We start from the raw sequence: 22,905 nt of genomic DNA, 5'->3' as shown, positions 1-22,905 counted from the left end.
AAGCTGGCTGAACCTAGAGCAGGTCTTGAAACAAAGAGAAATATCTACTCTGGTTCCTCAGAGAACCACCAGACCACACAAGATGCACAACCCCACATTTTTGGAGGGCTAGGTTCTTACTGTTCGTATGAGCCCAGCCAGCCTCTCCAAGAACTCAGGTCATGGTTCCCACAGCCCAGTGAGTTCCAGAGATGGTGGGGGGATAGTTGCTAGATCACTCACACCACTCTCTTAGCAAATTTCAGCAATCTTGTTTTATCAAACACTCCCGTGGTTGCTGTAAGTGTCTCATCAGGTTCCAGAGTTCTGAAATCATTGGTTCTGATAGATTTTTTTTCCCCCAGCTTAATGGTTATATTAGAGGAGGGACTAACCCCTGGATGTTCCTCCATGATGTCACTTAAGACCTATAGTGAATTAATTTTTATATATGATGTACTATATTATTTGAAGCCCCTTTTTCTCCTGCATACATGGTGTCCAGTTGTTCCAGCATCATTCATCGATAAGACTTCTTTTTCAACTAAATTACCTTTGTACCTTTGTCAAAAATTAGTTCTCTCTATATATGTGGGTGTACTTTGAGACTCTGTTCTGTTCCATAGATCTATTTTTATACTGTCTGGACACCAACATCATATTGTCTTAATTGCTGTACCTTTATAATGTCTTGAAATCAACTATTGTTAGCCTTTCAGCCTCCTTCTTCAAAGTGGTTTGGTTCTTCTAGGTCCTTTGCATTTCCAAGTGAGTTTTAGAAGCAAGCACCTTGTCAGTTACTATCCATTGCATTATATGGAATCTACTGATCAGTTTGGTAACAACTGATAGCTTAATAGCACTGAATCTTCTGATCCACAGACACTGTGTATCTCTTCATTTATTTGGGTACTTAATTTCTCTGAGCAGTGTCTGGCATTTTTAAAGGCCTTGTACCTCTTTGTGATATTTGTCCTTAAGTATTTCATTTTGAAGGGATGCTATTATAAATATGTTTTTAAGATTTCAATTCCTAGTACATAGAATACAACAGATTTTTTTGGTGTATCATCTTTACCCACTAAATTCACTTTTCTAAAGCTTTTTATAGAATTATGTACATAGGTCATCATGTATTGTCTGTGATAGATCGTTTTACTTACTTTCCAATCTTGATTTTTTAAAATTTCTTTTTCTTGCCCTGTTGCCCTAGCAAGAACCTCTAGTACATTGTTGAATAGAGGTGATGAGTGGTTATCATTACCTTGTTTCTAATTTTTTAGGGATAGTATTTAGTTTTTCACCTTTAGGTATAATGTTAGCTATAAGTTTTTCATAAGAATCCTTTATCAGGTTGAGGAAGTTCACTTCTATGCCTGGTTTGCCCAGAGTTTGTTTTTTGAATCCAGAATGGATGTTGAATTTTTGTCAAATATATTTCCTATGTCTATTAAAATGACAATATGGTATTTCTTAGTTAATGTAGTGACTTGAATGTTGAACATTGGTTCCTGCATTCCTAGGAGAAATCTTACTTGGTTGCAGTGTACTATCCTTTTTTAACATATAGTTGGATTTGATATGCTAAAGTTATGCTGAGAATGTTTGTGTTTATGCTTACGTGAGGTATTGGTAATTATCTTACAGTATTTTTGGCTTGTTTTGGTACTGTAGTAATACTGACCTCATAGAATAATTTGAGATGTACTCCCTTCTTTTTAATTTTTTTTTTGGTGGGGAGAATTTTTTAGAGCTTGTATTCCTTTTTAAATGTTTGATTTTGAAACAATCTATGTAGAACTGTTTCCTACAGTTAGAGAAATCTAACTGTAAGATACCAAAACCCAATGAATCTATAATACTTAAAAAATAGCACCAGGATAAAAAAGACCAATGGGAAAATAGCCCAGAAATGGAACATATTGGATATAAGGATTTAATATATGAGAAAGGAAGCACTCATATCCACAGGGAAGGGAAGGAATATTTAACACATGGTGTTAGTATAACTGTTGGAGTAACAGAAATTTAGATTTTTAAAAATACCACATACTAAAATAAGTTCCAGATGGATTAATAATTACATAGAAACAAAAAGCCAAAGAATTGAATTGTATGTTGATTGAAACTTAGAAGGGGAATAATTAGAATTTGCAAAGGATATGGTTGACAGATTAGACTACATAAAAGTTCAACTTTTATATCATCCAAAAATGTAGCCAAATGAAAAAAATATAGCAGACTGGGGAAAATTTTTGCAGCAAATTTCCAAAGATTAATGTTCCTATGTATGCAACCCCTATGCAGATATAAAAATGGGTGAAGGACAAGATTGGACAATAAACTAAACTGGAAAATAAGCAAAAACAAAGAGGGAAAAACTATTTAATGCACATTAAACTACTAAGGAGTTACTATGGTCCCCGCCCCCCTCCCCCCCCCCCACCCCCCCACCCCCCCATTGAGTTAGCATAACTCCCGTGCAGGCCAGGGTAGAGTGTGATTAGTAGATGCATAAATTGCTGGTGGTCTTATATATAATGTTATAACCATTTGAAAACCACTTTCACAGTATGTCAAGATTTATAAACATCTTTATACTTTTTGACCCAGAAATGCCACATCTAGGAATGATCCAAAGAAAGTAATAGCTACCCCACCTTTCAAACAACAAAGGTATGAGCCCAAAGATGTTCACAGAGTTGTTTCAAACAGTGAAAGATTAGAAACAACGTAAATAGCTAATCAAGGGAGTAATTAAAATTTTCATTATACCCCATAGAATACAATGCAATAATTAAAATATGGCAATAGAGATTATAATTGAAAAATGTGATAAGGGTAATTTTTTAAAAGTGAGCTTTCAGATTGTGTATACAATTCAATATAAAAATGACTAGAAGGAAATATGTAAAAATGATAAGCAGTTATGAAGGGATAGTGGGTCATTCTTTTCCTATTTTCTGTGATCCATATAACGCTAGGTTGCATTAAGAGAATTATACCACCCAGATCAGGGGAGCTAATGGACCTGTATTATGAGAAGGCTTTGGAGATGTTTAGATTTGAGTTCCAATCCTGCTGCTTCTTACCTGGTATGAGGCCTTGACGTAACTACTTTGAACCTCACTTTGTAAATCTGACAAAGGAGTGGATGGATACCTTTTCTTCATGATTATTGTGTAGATTAATAATAGTAGATGGTAGTTGTTGATAAAAATACTCTTCTAGTCACATCACATTTGGAATAATGTATCAGTCAGCTTACAAGCAACCATAAATCTCAGTGGCAAATGAGTAAGGTTCATATCTGCCTATGTTACTTATTAGCTGCAGATTGGCTGTGGCTCTCCTTTATGTTCTTCTCACTCTACAGTCAGGGTGACCTGGAAGGAAAGATGATGAAACCAAAGGATAACCTATAAAAGTCTGCCCAGAAGTGGTACACTTCCACTCACATTTCATTGGCCAAGGCTAATGTCAGTGGTGCTGGAATAATCCTCCCATAGGGAGGATGGGCCAGTCCAGAGTAACAGCAGATATTTTGAATAAATAATATTTATTATGACAGAGTATGTCCAGTTCTTGCTGTTGCTTTAAGGGTGTGACAACCTGGAGTATGGCCAGAGGATCAGGATGGTGAGTAATTTTGTAATCTCCCCTGAAATACAGTGGGAAGAGTGGAGAAAGAGGGGCTTATTAATGCCATCTAAAATATTTGAAGATTGGCTGTCCCTGAATATGGTGTATGACAGCGATGAGTAGAAATTAAAACATTATGTATTTTCACTCTGTATAAGGGCATAAGGAGGAAAGCGGATAGAAAAGGACATTGTTGATTGTTTTAAATACCTTACCTCATTTATATTCTTCAAAATAACCCTATGAGGTTCTGTGTGCATGTGCATGTTTATGTTTAAATATCGGAGAGTATCGGATAAGAACCGAAGGTTATATGGCAAGTAAGTGGCAAAACCAGTTTGGAATCCAAATCTGTGTGATCTCCTCTTTTTCCACTAAGTTTTGCTACTCTCTATAGGGCTGCGCACTTTCTTACAGTTAAACTATTAATACCGGCTATCTTCTGCCTGACAAGGTAATGGCCACTCTTCCTCCCCCTCTAAAATGATTCAGAGTGTGAGGAAGGGTTGAAAGGAAGGTTGAACTCTAGATGGGTAGTCTGCAAACTTATGTGATCATACGCATCCCCCCCAGTAGAATAATTTAGTATATACATATGTTACATCTTTTAAACTATCATATTAATATTGTATTTGTTATAAAACAAAAATAGAAGTAAAAAAAGGTAAGATTTTACATCCAATTTTAGGTATTTTATAAGTTAGATTTGAGATTTCTTGTAAAATCTCAACTTTTTAAAACTTAACGTTTTATAGTTAGGTAGATACTTTTCTTGTATCCTTGTGGATTGTCTTTATGTACCTTTTGAGATATGTACCCCCGACATTGGCGGTCATTGCTTTGGAAGATATGTTAGACTCCTTTTCCAGGATGAAGATTCTGTGATTCTGTGTAGCCTGAGCTTTTATAAAGATGATAATAAAGCTTAATTGACTTTCAGAAAAGTTTTTGAGGTAATCTGTTACCTGAGACCAAAACTATAAATTCTTCACTGGCATTCTTTATAGAAATTAAGCCTGAAAACCACATAGATGAATGATGCTTTTCCAGATAAATACTAATAACTTCATGAATATTACAGTCTAAAAAGAGTTTGTAAATGGGAGTTATCACTAAGCAATAAATCTCATTTCCATGTGAGGCACAAGAAACTGCCTGTTTATTTCAGTCATGTCTTCTCTATCTAAATCTGCATGTGTGTGTCCACAACTTACTGTACTCATTTATTCTAAAATGAATCTGAAATTTTGCCTAAAGAGAAATACGAATTTTTGTACTTGGGAAATTATTTTAGGGCTATTTTAGAATGGAGCCAGAAATCTATATTAGGCTAAGCCCACTGGACTAAAATCTGCATAGAGATACATTCTTTAAGAAGCAAAGGAGTTACTTGCATTGTTTGACAGAGGAAACTGTGCTTTTCTGCATTCTTGTCCTTGGTTATCAGCCATTTGCCAGGTTGGTGCCTCACAATCAAGATAACTTTCTGGTTAATAACTCTTTCTTGGGGATAGATTATTTAAGAAAAAACCTTCCCAGATCACAGAAAGCAGAAATGCAAATCTGGCCTTTAAAAGATAGTTCTATATTGAGATGAAATTGTAGATCGGCAGTGATCTTTTCCATGTTTTTCTCATCGTGATGCGTTTGTACAGATTTTTCAGCATGACATACTGCAGTTTGGTGGTAATTGTAGAGGAAGTGTTGCTTACAAGTAGAATCAAACCCAGTTTAAACAAGAGATGGCCAGTTCAGCTCCTTTTTCTGCATGGGTTTAAGTGGCCCACAGGCCAGGATTTCCTTGGTAATAGCTTTTAGTGAGCCTTTTGTCCTAGAAGATTTCCCTTCAAAGTATAGTTTAAATAGTTTAATCTGACATTGAAAATTTTTCATATTCTTTTATTCATTCGGCAGTCAATGGTTGCTTCTTTGTGCCAAGCACTGAGGAGACATTAGTGCTGATTTTTAAAATCTGTCTAAAACTGGTCTAAGCCAGGAGGACCCTTGCTGCTCACAGCAGGTACTGTAGGAGTCCCTGCTCTCACACAGACTGTCCTTGCTTGCTTGCTCTCCTGCTCTTTTCTCTCCCTACTTCCCTTCCCCTCCCTCCCTTCTCTTCCTTCCCTTCCTTCCCCTCTTTTTGTAGCTCTTTCCTTCTTTGAGATAGTGACCACAGCCAAATTTTGAAGTTAGATCATCTACGCTTAGGAGAAACTAACTACTTGTGGTATTTACTGTATAACACTTGCATGGTATAATTAGACAGGAGATGATAAAATTCTGATTTTGCCTTAAAGGCCAAATGTCACCTCACCTGTACAGGTATGTATATTTGTTACTTAGCTCAGAAACCATGTATCTTTAAATGGCTTTGTACTTTTCTATTTTAAATAAAACTAATACCGACGTGTTTTTACGCAAGTGTGCTTTTTAGATGGGAACATTTATATGATTAGGTACTTTTCTCTTAGTGTTTCTTTGATTATGTATTTTCTGAATTTGAATCCTGATACGGCTTTTGGAATTAGCCATTTTGGGGCTCATTTCTGTTAGGTTACAACTGGCATATTTCTGATTTTTTAGTGGTTTAATTGCCTCGTTATCCAGACTCTAGAATACATTCCAATTAATTAAAGTCATATGAGTGATTGAGGTTGTTTCTGTTTTTTTCTGGCTGTTGTGCTCTCTATTGAAGAATTTGAAGATGATTAAAAGTATGATTCTTTTCTTCTTTAGCATCAGACAACAGTCAGCGCTTTCGAGAAACCTGTTTTGCATTTGCATTGACACCACAACAAGTGCAGCAAATCAGTAGTTCCATGTAAGTTCTCTTCAAGTATAACTTGCAGTTTGGCCTTTGCAACCAGTAATGGCTATAATAAGTGACTTTTAAAAACAGTGTATTGGGTGAGTATTAGTGTCATGCAAATATTAGCATTGAAAATACTATAATAGTGTTAGTTATCCTAAGAACACTTAGAGCTCTGATAATTTGAAAAACTTCTGGAGTAACAGTATCTTTGAATCAGCTTTCATGTGCATATTTTAAAAATAATTGTAGTTCTTACCCTGTCTTTTATAGGGATATTTCTGGGACCAAATGTGACTTCACAGTGCAGGTCCAGTTAAGGTACAGTATTGACTATAGTATAGTATTAAAAGTTAATATTCCTTAAAGGTTGTTTAAAAAATTGTGTCATTTTCAATAAGTATATTGAAAGTATTGGGTTTAAATGTTTGGATGAGGTAAGACCTTCTCCTGTTATGAAATATCCTAATTTTTATCCAGTTTAGATTTTAATATAGCAAGTCATGTGCCATACCTCTAATCACATTTCTCCATTTTGTGAGCCTTCAGTTGGTTGAGAAGCTCCAGCTAATGATACCTTTAAATGACGATAGTGTCAGCTCTTTAGAACTACACTTTTATGAAAGTACAAAGGCCTTACCTATATGGATGACAAACTACTCTAAATAGAGAACTAGTAATGGGGCGCCTGGGCGGCTCAGGTGGTTAAGCATCCGACTTTGGCTCAGGTCATGATCTCATGGTTTGTGAGTTCGAGCCCCGCATCAGGCTCTGTGCTGACAGCTTGGAGCCTGGACCCTGCTTCAGATTCTGTGTCTCCCTCTCTCTCTGCCTCTCTCTCTCTCTCTTTCTCTCAAAAGTAAAAGAAAACATTAAATTAAAAAAAAAACTAGTACTTAGGTTAAGTGTATAGTTATGGACTAACAAAAACCAAAACAGTCTAATTTGCTTCATCCTGTATTTTAAATCATTAATTTAAAAGCAGTCTATTCTAGACATCTCTTGATAGTTTTGCAAAGAGGAATGGAAAATTTTCCAACATGGCTTCACAGTTTCCCCTTATTCAGCTTCTTTTCTTAGCTCATTTCTTCTAAGGCTATCTAAGAATTCTTCTATGTTAATGTCTCTCTGTCTTATATAAACCATCTTCTGGTACTCTTTTACTCCATGACTATCCATGTGGGAAACTAACTGCCCCAAACTGTTCTTGTTGCAATAGGAATAAAGAGGAAATAACAAGACAGTTGTTTTCCTCAATAAGCTGTTTTCCCTAAAGTGGGAAGGATAAGTCAAACAGATAGCCTCATCTCAATAACTGGATCCTAAGTTGTATGTACAAATTATAGCTACATTAGGAGGTCAGCAAAGAGGCTAAAGCACCTGCTCAGCGCTTCACAGAACAATATGAAAACCTCTGATCGTGACTTAAAAATAGGGTGCTGAAAACAAGTGAGAAAGCAGAAGGGAGGTTGAAGTCTTGATTTTAGAAGGCACTGACAAAGATGTTCCTGTGTAAAAGGTACTTTATCCTCTCTCAGGAGCAGAACGTGGTAATGACTGAATAAATTAAAGGACTAAAATATGATGCCATCATAATTCTATATTGCTCTTATCTTGCTTACTTCCTGCATCAACAGTTTTCTGTTTTGTTCATACTGATAATGTGACATTATTGTTGAAAACAGTGGTCTTTAAACAAGCTTGGAGCTACCCTGAGGGGTCTATATTGTGACTGCCCCCACCCCACACATACTCTGAGCCCAAGTAGTGCTGCTTTGAGCTTTGATCTATTTTGCATGTTTGATGTGTGGGTTGGTTTTTCACTTGGAGAAAGAGTCCCAAGACTAAAATAAAGTTTGAAAACCATAGCTCTAGAACAAGAGATCTAGTTCCTGTCCTCAGTATTTTATATTAGTATACATGCATTCTTTAATGCAGCAGCAGCTGTGGTTCACATTCCAAAGGAAGATTTTCTTTCTAAGATAGATCAACTCTATTTCAGAGATTCCAAGGGAATCTTGAGGGTTAAAAAAATGGTTTAGCCATTTTCAATTCAAATATATCTCCAGAACTTGAAAAAAAAGAAAGGAACCATATTGTATTATATTTGGTAATTGTTAGGTGGTTCTTTGTGTTTTGATAAAATGGTTATTTTTCATCCTTACTCCCATACCCCCATTACTACATCTATAATCCATCCCAGTGTATTATTTAAGTTGGGAGTGTATACCTATCTGCCATCCTAATTATAAATTTTTATCTAAAGCATGAAAATAACTTAGGGTCAGTGTTTTCTCTATTAGATTAGGGTCAGTGTTTTCTCTATTGGATTCCTAGTCTGTTTTCATTTATGTCTCTTTTCCCTCCCCACCCCCATGAACTTCACAGAAATTTTCTGCTATTCCCCCTTTTTTCTTCTTTTCCCTTTGGCTTGTTAGGGTGGCTTAGATTTTCACCTTTTACTTAAATGAATAGTAGGAGTCAACTTGTCATAAATCTTTCTTTTCCTATAGCTTCAGGCAGCCAAGGTCCATGTTTTAAATTTATCACTGCATTGGAATAATTTATTAAAAACTTTGTGGCATACTCTTACTGTTGCAATATAAAGAACCTCCTTTAGGTTTTCTTGGGATTGGAGATGATCATGTGAGCTTTGACATCTCTGTATTTTCATCTTTGTAGCTATGTATATTTCAAGAAAATCTTTGTAGATCAGTAATATTTAACCCTTTCATGGATCCCTTATCCCTTTGAGAATCTGATGGAAGCTCTAGATTGTTTATTCATAAAGATGAACATATATATGTACACAGAAAATTGTCCCAATTTGTGGATCTTCCTACACACAGATTCTACAGCCAGCAGGTCAAGACCCTACACCACAGATGTTGAGGGAAGATGTTTGTGCAGGATGAATATGTCACAGAATTCAGATAGGGTTCTTCTTGACATATAACTCACAGATGCTGTGAACGTTCTGTAAAGGTGGGATGAGCCTCAGTTGTATATTGGGAATAAGGAAGTTATTAAGATGTCTTAAATAGCAAATTAACAATTTATTTCTTTATCTGTATAAACGTGAACAGAATGAGAATTTACAAATTATGTAGCCCTCTATAGTTTTGCCAAAAGATTATGCATTTAATTTAGAAATAAATGTTTTCATGAGTATCTAAAATAGTATTTTAAATGATAATGCTATTTTTCAACATCTTTAGTTTTCAGGGAATAATGGAGTACCTTGGCTTAGTGGATAGAATTTGGTCCTGGGATGGACTTACAGCCTTTTCAGTATGCTCTGCTAAGAACCAAAACAAAACGTTTTATAAGCAGATAGATTTGGGAATACTGTGTATTGTATCTCCCTCCTAGAAAGTTACAGTGCACGTTACCCTAGCTCTGAGAAGTCTATATTAAGGAAACTTAATTTAATTTTTGGATTCAGAATATCTTAAATTTATTCCACTACCGAGCTTTTTCTTTTTTTTTTTCCTCTTTAGAACATGCTTAAGCAAATGATTGGAAATAATTAGGAAGACAACTACAGGTTGATAGTCGTGATCACTGAAACTCTACATTGACAGAATTATTTACTTTCAATTTGTTTAAATATGTGAAATGTCTAGCGTTAAGTAGTTTTTATTGTTGTTAAGTTTGACAGCCTTTTAGATTAGCTATTGAACAGAAATATTGAGGTCATCCTTTAAGAATGGAAGTTAAACTTGTCCTTTATTGTTTAGGTTTTGTTTATCAGAAACCAGTTGTCCACAAGAAGATCACTTCCCACCCAATCTTTGTGTGAAAGTGAATACAAAACCTTGCAGCCTTCCAGTAAGTCCTAAAAGTTATTTTTTAAATGCATTGCCAGCATAGCATGCGTAAGTCATGACAGCTGTCGTTAAATCATAGTTTTTCATTAAGAAAGCATCCTTAGTTTGGATATATATTCATGTGACTGAGTGAAACACTTGTACCAATTGTGTACAATTAACAGCTGTGACATTAACAATGGAGACCAAGTTGAGGAGGTGGAGTTGGGTGTGGTAACTTTAGTGTCATTCTGGATTTGAGGGGACAAGAAATTGTTGCAACAAAACCTCAGCGGCACTCATGTGAATCTGGAAGCCTACAGTAGAACAGAGGAAGAATGCTGTGGGGGGGATGTTTTCGGTTACGTTTAAGACGTTCTTTATACCCTTATCTGAGCTCTTAATGAATTCATCCTGATTCTTAAGTTTTAGACATTTTTAAGTTCTATCGCTAGTATTTTTCTCTGGCTTACTATAGAATGAGATGACAGGGTTAATGTAAACTCTTGTAAATGTTTGCTTCTCTACTCTTTAATGACAATATTCATATTTTCTAATATGTAGTTTGTGGGGTTTTTTCGCTTGTTTTAGGAATAGAAGTGGAAATGATTGTGGAAATAAGTAGAAATAAATTACATTTTATTCTTAGGGTTATCTTCCACCTACAAAAAATGGTGTGGAACCAAAGCGACCCAGCCGACCAATTAATATCACCTCACTTGTCCGATTGTCCACAACAGTACCAAACACCATTGTTGTTTCTTGGACTGCAGAAATTGGAAGAGTAAGTAAATTTTTATTTCTACTAGATCTTAGTATTATGAGGAAGGGTTAATCTCCTTGGCTACCTGAGCTTATATGTAAATTATATTGTAAAGTGAGTTGCAAAAGGATTTATTTTTGTCTCACAGTGAATTTTCAACATGTTCCCATTTGAAACATGGGATCATCCGCTATTCAGTGTTTTATAACCTGATCCTGTTTCACTCAGCAATTTATCATGAATGTTTTTTATGTCATTACATGTTCGTCTGCATGATTTTAAATGGCTAGATCGTATTCCAATATGAGTATGCCACAATTGAGTCTATTCCCTGTTCTTGAGCAGGTAGTTGATTTATTGATTGATTGATTCAGTGCTATTTCAACGACCATCCTAGTCGCTATAGCTTTGCCTCCATCCATGATACTTTCCTTAAATTCCCAGAAGTGGAATTCCTGAGTCAAAGAGCCTGCAGAATTTTAAGAAATGTTGTGTACATTGACAGATTGCCTTACCAGAAGACATGCAAATTTCTTCTCTGACTTTCAGTGTTTATTTGTGTGCCTGTTGACCCATACCCTATCAATACTTCTTTAAAAAAAAAAAAGTCTTCTTTAAAATCTACCAATGTTAGTAGGTAAATAATGGCACCAAGCTGCTTTGATTAGTGCTCCTTTTATTATTACTGAGATTGAACATATTTGTGTGATTTACATTTTAAAATTATATCTCTTATTTTTTCTCTGTTGCTATTTTCCTTACTATTTATGAATTCTTTATATATTAAGAGTTAAACTCACATATTGGAAATATTTGTTTTTAGTTTGTTTCCCTTTTATTTTCGTTCATGTAATTATTTAATGTTTAGAAGATTTAAATTATCATAGAGACAGTTTTTAACTAGTTTTTTTAAATAGTCTTTCCCCCTTAGTCCCATCACACTTAAGTCTGTCTGCCCTTCCCAAGCTTACATAAATATTTGTTTCTATTTTCTTCCAGACTTTTGAGTTTTCTTGTTTTACCTTTAAATATTTAATCCATCACAAGTTATGTGTGGTGTGAAATAAAAATTTACTTTCATTTTTAAATAGCCATTTGGTCTAACACCATTAACTAAACAAATGCTGGTGCAGAAGCCAACATCACTATGTATCTGATTTTTATTTATCCTATGTGTGATCCTGAACTTTTTCTGTATTGTTTTTTCGTCTTGCATTCTTTTTCCAGGACAGTTTCAGAATGTCATTGATTATTTCAGTTTTATCATGTGAGCGCATATCTATTCATTAATTCATTTGAAATTTATTGAATGCTTCCTGTATGCCATGCACTGTACTGAAAACTGGGAGTACCATAGCAAGGAAAGAAAGTCCTTGTTCTTTTAGAGCCTGATATCTGGGGGCCGGGTGGTCACACACACAAAGGTGAACAGTTTTTAGAAGGACTATGAAGGAGAGGTATGCATTGATTTTAGAATATATTAAAGGGCACTTTGAACTAGAGAGAGGTCGGGCGGGGCTTCCCTGAGGAAGCAGTGACTGAGCCAAGAGAAGAGTAGCAGGAAGCAATTTGGGTGAAAGGTTCAGAGGAAACAACCTGCACAACAGCCAGTGGCAGGGGACAGCCTGGTTCTTTCCAGGAGACTGAGAGGGAGCCTCTGGGGCTAGATTGCAGAGAGTGGAGAAGAGCCATGTACAAGATGAGGCTACAGAGGTAAGGAAGGGCCAGGCCATGAAGGGCCTTTGAGGTGTACTGTTAATGTTAAGGATATTCTCTTCTTTAGATTTTTTTCTTTTCTTTTCTTTTCTTTTCTTTTCTTTTCTTTTCTTTTCTTTTCTTTTCTTTTCTTTTTCTTCTCTTCTCTTCTCTTCTCTTCTCTTCTCTTCTCTTCTCTTCTCTTCTCTTCTCTTCCCTTCCCTTCCCTTCCCTTCCCTTCCCTTCCCTTCCCTTCCCTTTCCTTTTCCTTTTCCTTTTCCTTTTCCTTTTCCTTTTCCTTTTCCTTTTCCTTTTCCTTTTCCTTTTTTCTAATGTTTATTTACTTTTGAGAGAGAAAGAGAGAGAGAGAGAGACAGACAGACACACGAACTGCAAGTGGGGGAGGGGCGGAGAGATAGGGAGACACAGAATCCAAAGCAGGCTCCAGGCTCCAGGCTCTGCCAGCATGGAGCCCAAAGCAGGGCTCAGCCTCAGGAACTGTGAGATCATGACCTGAGCCGAAGTTGGACACTTAACCAGCTGAGCCACCCAGGCGCCCAAGGATATTCTCTTTTTAAATGAAAATTTTACAGGAGTAAATATTTCTGTGTACAGAAGGTCACTCTTCAGAGTGGTAAACGGTTTGAATAGCATCCAGAATCGTGCAGAGAGGTCACTCTTAGGAGCATGCTGTTGCTGAAGTGTTAGTGGAGGAGGGCGTGTATTAGCCTGAAAGTGAGGGAGGCTCTGGGGAGAGTGGAGGTGTTGGAAAAGTAATTATGGGGAGGGAGCCATGTTTTCCTGCTTCACCCCCCCAGATCTTTCTGGGAATGTGAATGAGATTGCTTTAAATTAGTATATTAAGTTAGGATTAATTTATACTATTTAATATTTCCATTCCGAGAACTGTATGTTTCTCCATTTATTCAAATCCTCTTTTATGTTCCTTGGTAATTTAATAGGTTTCTTATAAATCTTCTATTTTTTAAAATTAATTCTGTGTTGTTTATTGTTATTATTTCTATTGTAAGTAGATCTTTTTTCTATTATATTTTCTAAAGATGTATTTGTTGTTGGTTTATTTAAAAGCTGGTTATTGTTGAATATTTACTTAATACCTGAATTTTCATATACTGGTTCCAACAGCTTTTTAATTGGTTTCTTGATGTTTCCAGGTAGGCAGTTTGGAGTTTGAGATGTATCATTATGCAGATAATGATAATCCTAGTACTTATGTCATAATTTCTGGTTTTTGTTCTAGTGTGCTGACTAGAACCTTCAGAACAATGTGAAATAATGAGAGTGCCAGTGGCACGCTCAACTTGTTCCTTACGATAATGAGGATACTACTAGTGACCCAAGTCTTCATTAATTTTTGATAGAGCTTGCTTACATCAACTGTGTGCTCCTATATTGCTCTTTTACTGGATATCTTTGTGAGACGTGGATTGTGAATTTTATCAGCATCCCTTTTGACAACTATCCAGATTATATTTTTTCCTTTGCCTGATTAATATGTCACCATTAAGTTTTTGAAATCCTTTTAAATGTTTTACTTCTAGTATACCTTGGGGTTCCCCTTTTGGTCTCTCTTTTTGAAGAGGGCATTGAAAATATTTTTTGTTTTGTATTGTTTTGTTTTGTTTTGTGTTTGTTTGTTTGTTTGTTTTTGCCCGTGTGTGAAAAGCATAGCCTGTTGGGGGTGTTTGCAGTAAACTATGACTGTGGGAGCGCAGGGAGATGTGCTGATATGTATGGGATTAGAGGAGAGAGGAAAGCCTTTCCAACCTCAGAGAGAAGACAGTATCTTCAGTGATTTGATGGTTGTCTAGTCTTACCTAAGAGGTAAGATCTTCATGGAGACCCCAGTCTACAAGTTGGAGACCTTTTTGAAGTAAAACATTGAAAGACAGTTGTTCTTTTTTTTTTTTTTTTGAAAGAAAATTATACTTTACCAAAGCCCAGAAGATAGCTTATTAGATTGTTTTTCCATCACTAGTTTTAATTCAACTTGTAAAGATGCTCTGATTAGTGTAGGATCTCTTTATAGAAGTGTATCACATCAACCTGTTGTGTACCTTAAACTCACATAGTGTTTTATGTCAGTTATATCTCAACTTTATTAAATTTTTTTAATTTTTAAATTTTATTTTATTTTATTTTTTGAGAGAGCAGGGGAGGGGCAGAGAGAGAGGAAGAGAGAGAATCCCAAGCAGGCTCCACACTGTCAGCGCAGAGCCTGATGCGGGGCTCAAACTCGGAAACTGTGAGATCATGACCTGAGCCAAAATCAAGAGTTGGACACTTAACTGACTGAGCCACCCAGGCACCCCTATATCTCAATTTTAAAAAGACAGTATTTTTTGAAACAGAAGAGCTAGCACAGTGCTGGAAGGAAATAAGTGAACTGTATTGTAACTTTTTATCCTGTCAGGGTAATCACTGTATTTAGCATTTATTAAACTCTCTTTGTTTAGAGAAAAGTTATTTAGATACTGGTATAAAGGGCACTTAATGAGTAGATTATATCTTAATTATGGAGAAAATGTCCTGTGAACTTGATACACAATTTTGAAGACTTTTGAGAAGGCACTTGACAAAAACATCAGTGTAATGCAAATATATATGAGTAGTTGGGAGGTAAGTAGTAATTGAAGGGTTAGCAGAAACAATGTATTATCATTTACCTGAAGGAGATATTATACCACTGTAAAGTTTGGGGGATTTTTTGCTGCTGAATCTCTTTCAAGTGCTATAGAATTGAATTCTGTATTATCAGTACAAATGGCATTTGTTAATAAATACCTCACATTCTTTTTCCTTCTGCTTTTTTTAATTTGTTACATGTTTCAACTAGAGTGAACATACCTTTTCACTAAACTTGTAGTTGTGGTTTGTACTTGATCTCCCCTTAAAAAATTATATAAAGCCTGAGGGTAATTTCTAGTACTGAAGACTCAAGCTGTCAGTACATAATTTCACAGTGTTAATTAGCATTCCTCTAGTTTCTGTCATATTAATCAAATAAATAATAAAGGTGAATAAGGGTTTTTCCCCCCAGAAGAAGCCTTTCAGTTTTACATTAGATTGATACGTGTGCTCTAAAAATTAGGCAAGTTTTAAGATTACTTGTAAATTAGCTTCTTCGACCCTTCATTTTTTCCCCCCAGAAAATATGTAACATGTGATAGGTTTCTGAACTCCAAATGAAAATTTGGCCTACCAGAGGATACATGGGATATTTTCTCTTGTTAAAAGAGAGGAATGCATTTTTAAAAGTCTGAAAGTTGGAATATACGTTGGGCTAGGTTAGGAGAGTCAAAGGAAACAAGGTGCACAAAAGCAGGAATGGTAGAGAACTACACTGGCCTTGGCCATTAAGTCCGTTGTCCTGATATCCCAACTCTTTCTTCCTGGTTTCTAGTGCCAGCTCTGTCACCAAACAGATGCATGATCATGAGCAGATGACATATCTTTTTGTGCCTCCATTCCATGAATCCTTTACTTAGAAAAACACTTATTCTTGTCTTTTATATAGGCCTTCTGTGAGGTTTAAATGAAGTAGATAGTATATGTTAAGAGTGCTTCAGAAACTGTATGTAGCTGTAAGCTAGAAGGCGGCAGTAAGTATTTTTCCTTTTGCTTCTCTCCAAACCTCTTGATCTTCCTCTTGATCCCGACACAAAACGGAAAGTGGGCCTTCTCATTTAGATCTCTCTCCTACCCTTAATAAGCCTCAGCTGTCTTTTCTCCCTCTTGTCCAGTCATGTACCCTTCTCTCTGCCTTGGCTTATGATGGACTATTTTCTTGGTTACCTTCTGCTGCTACCATCTCCTCTACCGGTCCTCTGCTGATAATGGATCTTCATCTATTCATCTGCCAAGCCAGCAGCTTCTCTTTGCGAATCTTTAATGTTCCCTCTGTTTGTGATAATGGCTCACATAGGGTCTTTTCACAACTAGTTAGAGACGTAAAGAGAGATGCGGTGGTATAGATTAGGAAGCCAAGCTAATTTGTAATTTTGTAATAGGTACTATTATTTAAATATATCTGTTACCTACCAAATGTGGTTTATAGTGACTTTGACATCTTATTGGCCTTGGTTTAGATTTAATTTTAATAGTGTTTTTTGTTTTTAATATAGGTGCCACAAATCGATTAGCTTCAAGTGTAGGTAGTCAGGTAATATGGAAGCATGACAGACTTGGCTTTGTTGCTTGAAAGTTGCAAAATTCTTTTACTTTTCTACATTTCACTTCCTCGTCCATAAAAATAGGTTTATGACCACCTCAGCGGCTTTTTGGTTAGGACTAAATTAATTACTGTTCATAAAAACACCTAAGATAGTGTCTGGCCACACAGTAGGTGTTTTAAGAAGTGTTAGTTTTCTTTCCCTATCGTTGCGAGATTAAAATAGATGTACTATATACTTACATATGTTGTTTGTTTTCTACATCTTTTTTTTTTTTTTTTTCCAGAACTATTCCATGGCAGTATATCTTGTAAAACAGTTGTCCTCAACAGTTCTTCTTCAGAGGTTACGAGCAAAGGGAATAAGGAATCCGGATCATTCTAGAGCTTTAAGTACGTATAATAAACTTATTTCATTTATGTAGCTGAACTATTTTGGTAAAGGTTAGAGTAGTGTGCTTTCTACTCAATAAATTTTCAACAAAAGAAATTTCTTTTTCACTAGAGATTGTCATAGAAGATTCGAAACACTGAAAACTTGTTTTCTGAGCAAAGTAAATCAAGACTTAAAAATAGTTTTAATATCTTTATTATGACCTATATTTTACCTGTAATATCTTTTAATATCTTTATTATGACCTATATTTTATAATCTGCATTTTACTGTTCTTAAAATGAACTTTGGAAAGCCAGTAAATGAATACGGAAGATTATTTTACTAAAATTGCATAAAATAAATAAATGTTTAAGGGATTCTAGGAGACGGGAAGGAAATTTTGGTGTGTATTTCATGAGAATTATTTTATATTTAAGGCTTATCCAGGAAAAATGTGCAGGGATATGTGAGGACTGTACCCTTGCTTTAATAAAGTAAAAAGAGAGTCTGTGGGATGGTAAAAACAATAATGAAATAGGTTCCGTTAGTCAATTATGTGACCTTGGACAAGTCCCTCTAGTCTAGACCTGGACAAGTTACTCGTCTGTAACAAGAGGTTGTTGCCACATGATTTCTAAAGCTCCTTCAAAGTCTGGGTTTATAGTTACAAATAACTAGATGGTTCATTTTGTCGTGTTGAATTTGAGATGTAGTAAGGTCTGCAGATTGACTGTTCTGGCCTCGGTTTTTGAGGGTTAAGGCCAGAGGTTGGCAGCCTTTCCCAAGAGGTGAGCTTAGTTCTTTTATGCTTTTCTTTGTGAGAGAAAGATTCTTCATGGATGGATTCAGGGATGGGGCTGGACACTTATGGAACAAAACTTTATAGGCAGGGGTTAGATAGCTATTCTTGAAGGATTCTTGATGTGAGTTGGTTAATGAAATCCACTCTCAGATTTGTAGTTAGGCACACACACGCTGGTGGAAAGAACTAATAAGGTAGTAAGGCCGGCCTTCCCCTCACTTTCCTTTGTGGCATAGCTTTTATCTTTATTTCTAACCTGTTTCTGTGCCAGAGTAAAAGATCCCACTACCTCTGAATAGCATTATACCCTCAATAATAGTTCATCGAAGGATTTTTCTGCATTAAAAGGATCCTTTTTTTTAAATGCAAGTCATCCTGAGTCAAGAGGAGCATGATTTTGGCTAATGCCTCTGTAGACGTGCCTCAAAAGACAGTAGAGAGCTAGAATGACAGCAGTGTTCGGGGTCTACGGGAGAGGAAGCACCGGTTGGCAGAGACAGAGAAAAAAGGGACAGACATCTGCTTTCAAGGAGAGTGCAGGAGAAGAACTTCTCTTTTTCACATTTGTTGAAGTCCATTTCTGGTCATTCTACTGAGACTCTCCGTGTCTGCCACATAGTGCTAGAATCTCATGTAGTCAGTGCTGTGGAATTATGTGAGCTTGTGTGGAAAAAGTAATACCAACAAATAAGGCAGATGAGGCTGTTCTATTGAATAATAGCGGTGGTGGTGGTGGTAGTCGTAGCAGCAGTAAGGCAAGCTGTTTTTTGTTCCGGCTGTTAGCTCTTCTCCACTTGTATTTGTAGCACCGTCTGCGGGGGGAGTGGGAAGGTGAGCCTAGAATTACTTTATTTTCTGGAAGGAACCACTATTAGCCACTGTTAAATAATCAGAACTTCTTATTTCAGAGGCTATTTATTCCATCTCTGATACAATGCCAGGAGTGGAGAGTAGTTGCAGATGGGGTAGGGTTTTTGTGGCAGTTTTTTCTTATCTTACTTACTGGCCTGGAGAACCAATAAAACATTAATTTGGATCCTACCAGTAAGGCATTCGTTGTAATTGTCTAAGGAACAGATTGTTTGCCTTTACACTATCTATAAAGAAGTAACTTTCCCAACAAATTAATTGTGTAATTAAAAGATTGTATAAAACAATTTGACAGAAGAAAATGTTGACAGATTTCTCAGATATTTTTGAAGAATCAAATTACCTAAAAATATATTCACTGTAAGTCATTCTTAATCTTATCAGTAAATTCTGCTGGCAAAGTTGTATTCATCAAATCAGGCACTATTACGTTCTTGAAAGAATAAACTCCACAATATTGAGACTTTTCACAGAGAAATCTACTCTGGTTCATTTGATTTAGTAGAGTTTTGCCTTGTGGTTTCCACCTTTGTGTAGAGTTGTCCCCTCAATCACAAAGACAGCCCTTTACTTATTTCTTATCACATTCCTATTCTGTCCCTCTTCCCTGCAGCAGTCATTTTAAACCTTGGTCACACTTTACACAAACACTATTCCCCCTCTCTTATTAGCACACTGCCATTGCAAGAAAATTGGCACTACAAGGTGTTAATTCTCTGAACTGCCCATTGCTTCCTTAATCTCATGCCACCATAACTGCTCTTCAGCTTATCTACATTTGTAACTACCCTTACTTATTCTCTTCAGTCTCAGGAGTAAATGTCCCTTTTTCTGCTCAAAGGTAATCTTACATTCATTTATTCTTATTCAAGAAATTATATTAAGAGTCTACAGTGTTCCAGGCACAGGAGAATATAGCATTAAACAAGATACACACTGTCTCTGCATCCCTTAGAAGTTTGTAGTCTGGTGGGAAAGACAGAATTAAATGATTGAACAAGTCATTAATGAATTACAGTTGTGACATGTGCCTTAAAGAAGAAAGACAGGGAGCTCTGGAGGTAACAACAGAACATAGTCCTCTCTGGTGCTGTGATTTTAAAGACAAGATTATAAGGATGAGGCAGAGTTAAGCCCAAGAAGAGAGGGGAATATGCTAAGAGACAAGGCCAGTGGAGCTGGAGAAGAGAGAACCAAGGAGGACAGTGGCCAGAGAGATAGCCATGGGGTGAGTTCATACAGATGACATAAAGGTGTCAAGGATAGAAAACCCTTAAAAGATTTTTAAGCAGAGTGACATGATCAGATTTGGGCAATAAAAAGATTGCTCTTGGGGGCACCTGAGTGGCTCAGTTGGTTTTGAGCGTCTGACTTTGGTTCAGGTCATGATCTCACGGTTCGTGAGTTCGAGCCCCGCATCAGGCTCGCTGCTGTCAGTGCAGAGCATGCTTTGGATCCTCTGTCCCCGCCCGTCCCCCCCATTCTCTCTCTCTCTCTCTCACATACACATACACACACACATTCTCTCTCTCTCTCTCTCTCTCTCTCTCTCTCTCTGTCTCTCTCTCTCTCTCTTTCTCCCTCTCTCTCAAAAATAACTAAACATTTAAAAAAAAAAAAAAAAAGATTGTTCTGAAGACTGAGCTGAGGAGGGGCTGGACTGATGTGGTGAGGCCAGTTAGGAACCTGTTGTCCAGGTAAGAGGTGATGGTGTCTTGAACATAGGTATTGACAATGGACATAGAAATTGACAGTTTGAGGGGCCTGGGTGGCTCAGTCGGTTAAGCGGCCGACTTCAGCTCAGGTCATGATCTTGTGGTCTGTGGGTTCAAGCCCCGCGTCGGGCTCTTTGCTGGCAGTTCAGAGCCTGCAGCCTGCTTCCAGCCTGTGTCTCCCTCTCTCTCTCTCTCTCTGTCCTTCCCCTGCTTGCTGTCTGTCTCTCTGTCTCTCTCTCTCAAATAATAAACATTAAAAAAATTAACAAAAAAAAGAAATTGATGGTTTGAGAAGTGTTGAAGGGTAGCAATGGTGACGGATTACATGTGGGGAGGGAATAAAAAGAAGTCAAGGAGGAATTCTAGGCTTCTTAAACTGATTACATAGTAGTGCCCTTTACTGAAATGGGAAACAATGTGGAGAAGATTGGAGGGATCAGAGTGTGTGCTTACACTGGTATTTGAGATGTCTGCGAGACATCTGGGTGCAGATGCCCAGAAGCAGTATTATGAGACCTCGTTCCCTCATTTATCTGTTCTCTGTCCTGTACTTTGGCTCACCCCTCTCTATTAGCTCTTCCTGTCAGCCTTCTTTGTCAGGTCTTTTTCATCGTTTAAAAAATATAAAAACAAACTATTCTCTATCTAGATAGAGTTCTGACTTCTTCCTGTTGTGTCCTCCTACTTTTTTCAAAGAGTAGCCTACACTTGATCTGTCTCCCTCCTCACTGCAACCCAGTGTGCCCTTTAACCTCCTATGATTCCATTGAAACTTCTCTTGCAGATGTCACAAGTGACAGTCTGATTGCCACATTTAAAGTTTATTTTTTCAGTTTTCATCTTAGATATTTTTGCTACATTTCATACCAACCACTTTATCCTTGAAATTCTCTTCTGTTTCTTCTCAATCACTTACCTTCAGTAGATTCTCTTAAGAGAAGCATCCTGCTTAAGAGAAGCATTTCCCTGGCGTGTCATCCTTGGCCCACTTTTCTGCATACTTTATCTGGATATAATCACATCTGATCTTGTGGTTTAAATTAGCACATATCTCATCTGGGACCTTCCCCTGAGTTTCATATATAGATATGCATAGTTAGCTAACCGCCTTCACAGAAACATTCTTTTGGGTCCTCAAATTCAAGTATTTAAAAATTTTTTAATGTTTATTTATTTTTGAGAGAGAGAGAGAGAGAGAGAGAGACAGCGCGTGAGCAGGGGAGGGGCAGAGAGAGGGGGAGACACAGAATCTGAAGCAGGCTCCAGACTCTAAACTCAGGGACCGCGAGATCATGACCTGAGCCGAAGTCAGATGCTTCACCGCCTAAGCCACCCAGGCGCCCCCCCCCCCCAAATTCAAGTATTTAAAACTGAACTCCCTGAATCCTATCAAACTTCCAGCCTAAATACTTTCCAAATCTGTCTTCTCTCTCTCCCTACTGTCACTGCTATCATTTAAGCTCTCATATTCCGCCTTTATTTAAAAAATCTATTCTTAAGTAATCTATCCCTCTTCTTTCTTGGTCCCTCTTCCTATCTTTCTCCTGGTAGCGACCTAAGTGATTAGTACAGACCTAATCTTACATTCCCTTGCAATCCATGGCTTTGTAACATCAGTAGAGTAAAAACTCTAACTTTGTTAGCATGACAAGTGCAACTTTCCATGTCGTGGCACCTGCTTACCGCTTTCCACTGTTCTCTGTGTTCACCCTTACCCTTCCTAGTGTCATTTCTGTTTACCCTTACCGCTTCCCAGTGTCCTCTCTATTCACCCTTACCCTTCCCAGTGTCCTCTGTATTCGCCCCTCTTGTACTTTATATTCCAAAAATGCTGGATTCTTATCTTTTCTGCACGACTTTTGCCAGCATTGTTCTCTGTGCCTCCGAACTTCCCTGTTCTTTGCCTCACTCCAGTTATCCTTCGTGTTTCACTTTTTCCAGGAGGCATCTCAGAACCTCTGGAGTAGATGAGTTCACTTTCAGCTAGCTTCCTGAACACATTTCTTTTAGAGCACATTAGAGATGGTCCCACTGAGCAGCTCAGCTCTCAACTAGACTCTGAGTTTCTCTGGGCAGGAATTTAATCTTATTTATCTTTGAATTCCTCATGCACAGTTCCTAGCACATAGTAGATCCTCAGATTTTTGTTGAGGTAAACTGATTTAAAGAAATCCAGAATAAAAATTTGGTCTCTGTGCCTGTTTCCTTGCCTAAATAAAGTATTGAATTTAATATATTCAGTTGTTTACAACC

At 37.0% G+C, this 22,905-nt stretch overlaps 1 protein-coding gene across 7 annotated transcripts in view; it reads left to right on the top strand.

The window, feature by feature from the left end:
* Positions 1–22,905, top strand: part of PIAS1 (protein inhibitor of activated STAT 1) — a 121,057-nt gene that overhangs the window by 73,233 nt on the left and 24,919 nt on the right. For all 7 annotated transcript variants that reach the window (XM_042988542.1, XM_042988544.1, XM_042988540.1 and 4 more), the window contains exons 3-7: positions 6,358–6,442; positions 6,704–6,751; positions 10,171–10,261; positions 10,889–11,023; positions 17,177–17,282. In XM_042988542.1, coding sequence (XP_042844476.1) covers positions 6,358–6,442; positions 6,704–6,751; positions 10,171–10,261; positions 10,889–11,023; positions 17,177–17,282 — 465 coding nt within the window. The remainder of the gene's footprint in view (positions 1–6,357; positions 6,443–6,703; positions 6,752–10,170; positions 10,262–10,888; positions 11,024–17,176; positions 17,283–22,905) is intronic.

This window comes from Panthera tigris, chromosome B3 (genome assembly GCF_018350195.1).
Source record: "Panthera tigris isolate Pti1 chromosome B3, P.tigris_Pti1_mat1.1, whole genome shotgun sequence".
NCBI lineage: Eukaryota > Metazoa > Chordata > Mammalia > Carnivora > Felidae > Panthera > Panthera tigris.
This window is presented reverse-complemented; position numbering and strand designations above follow the sequence as displayed.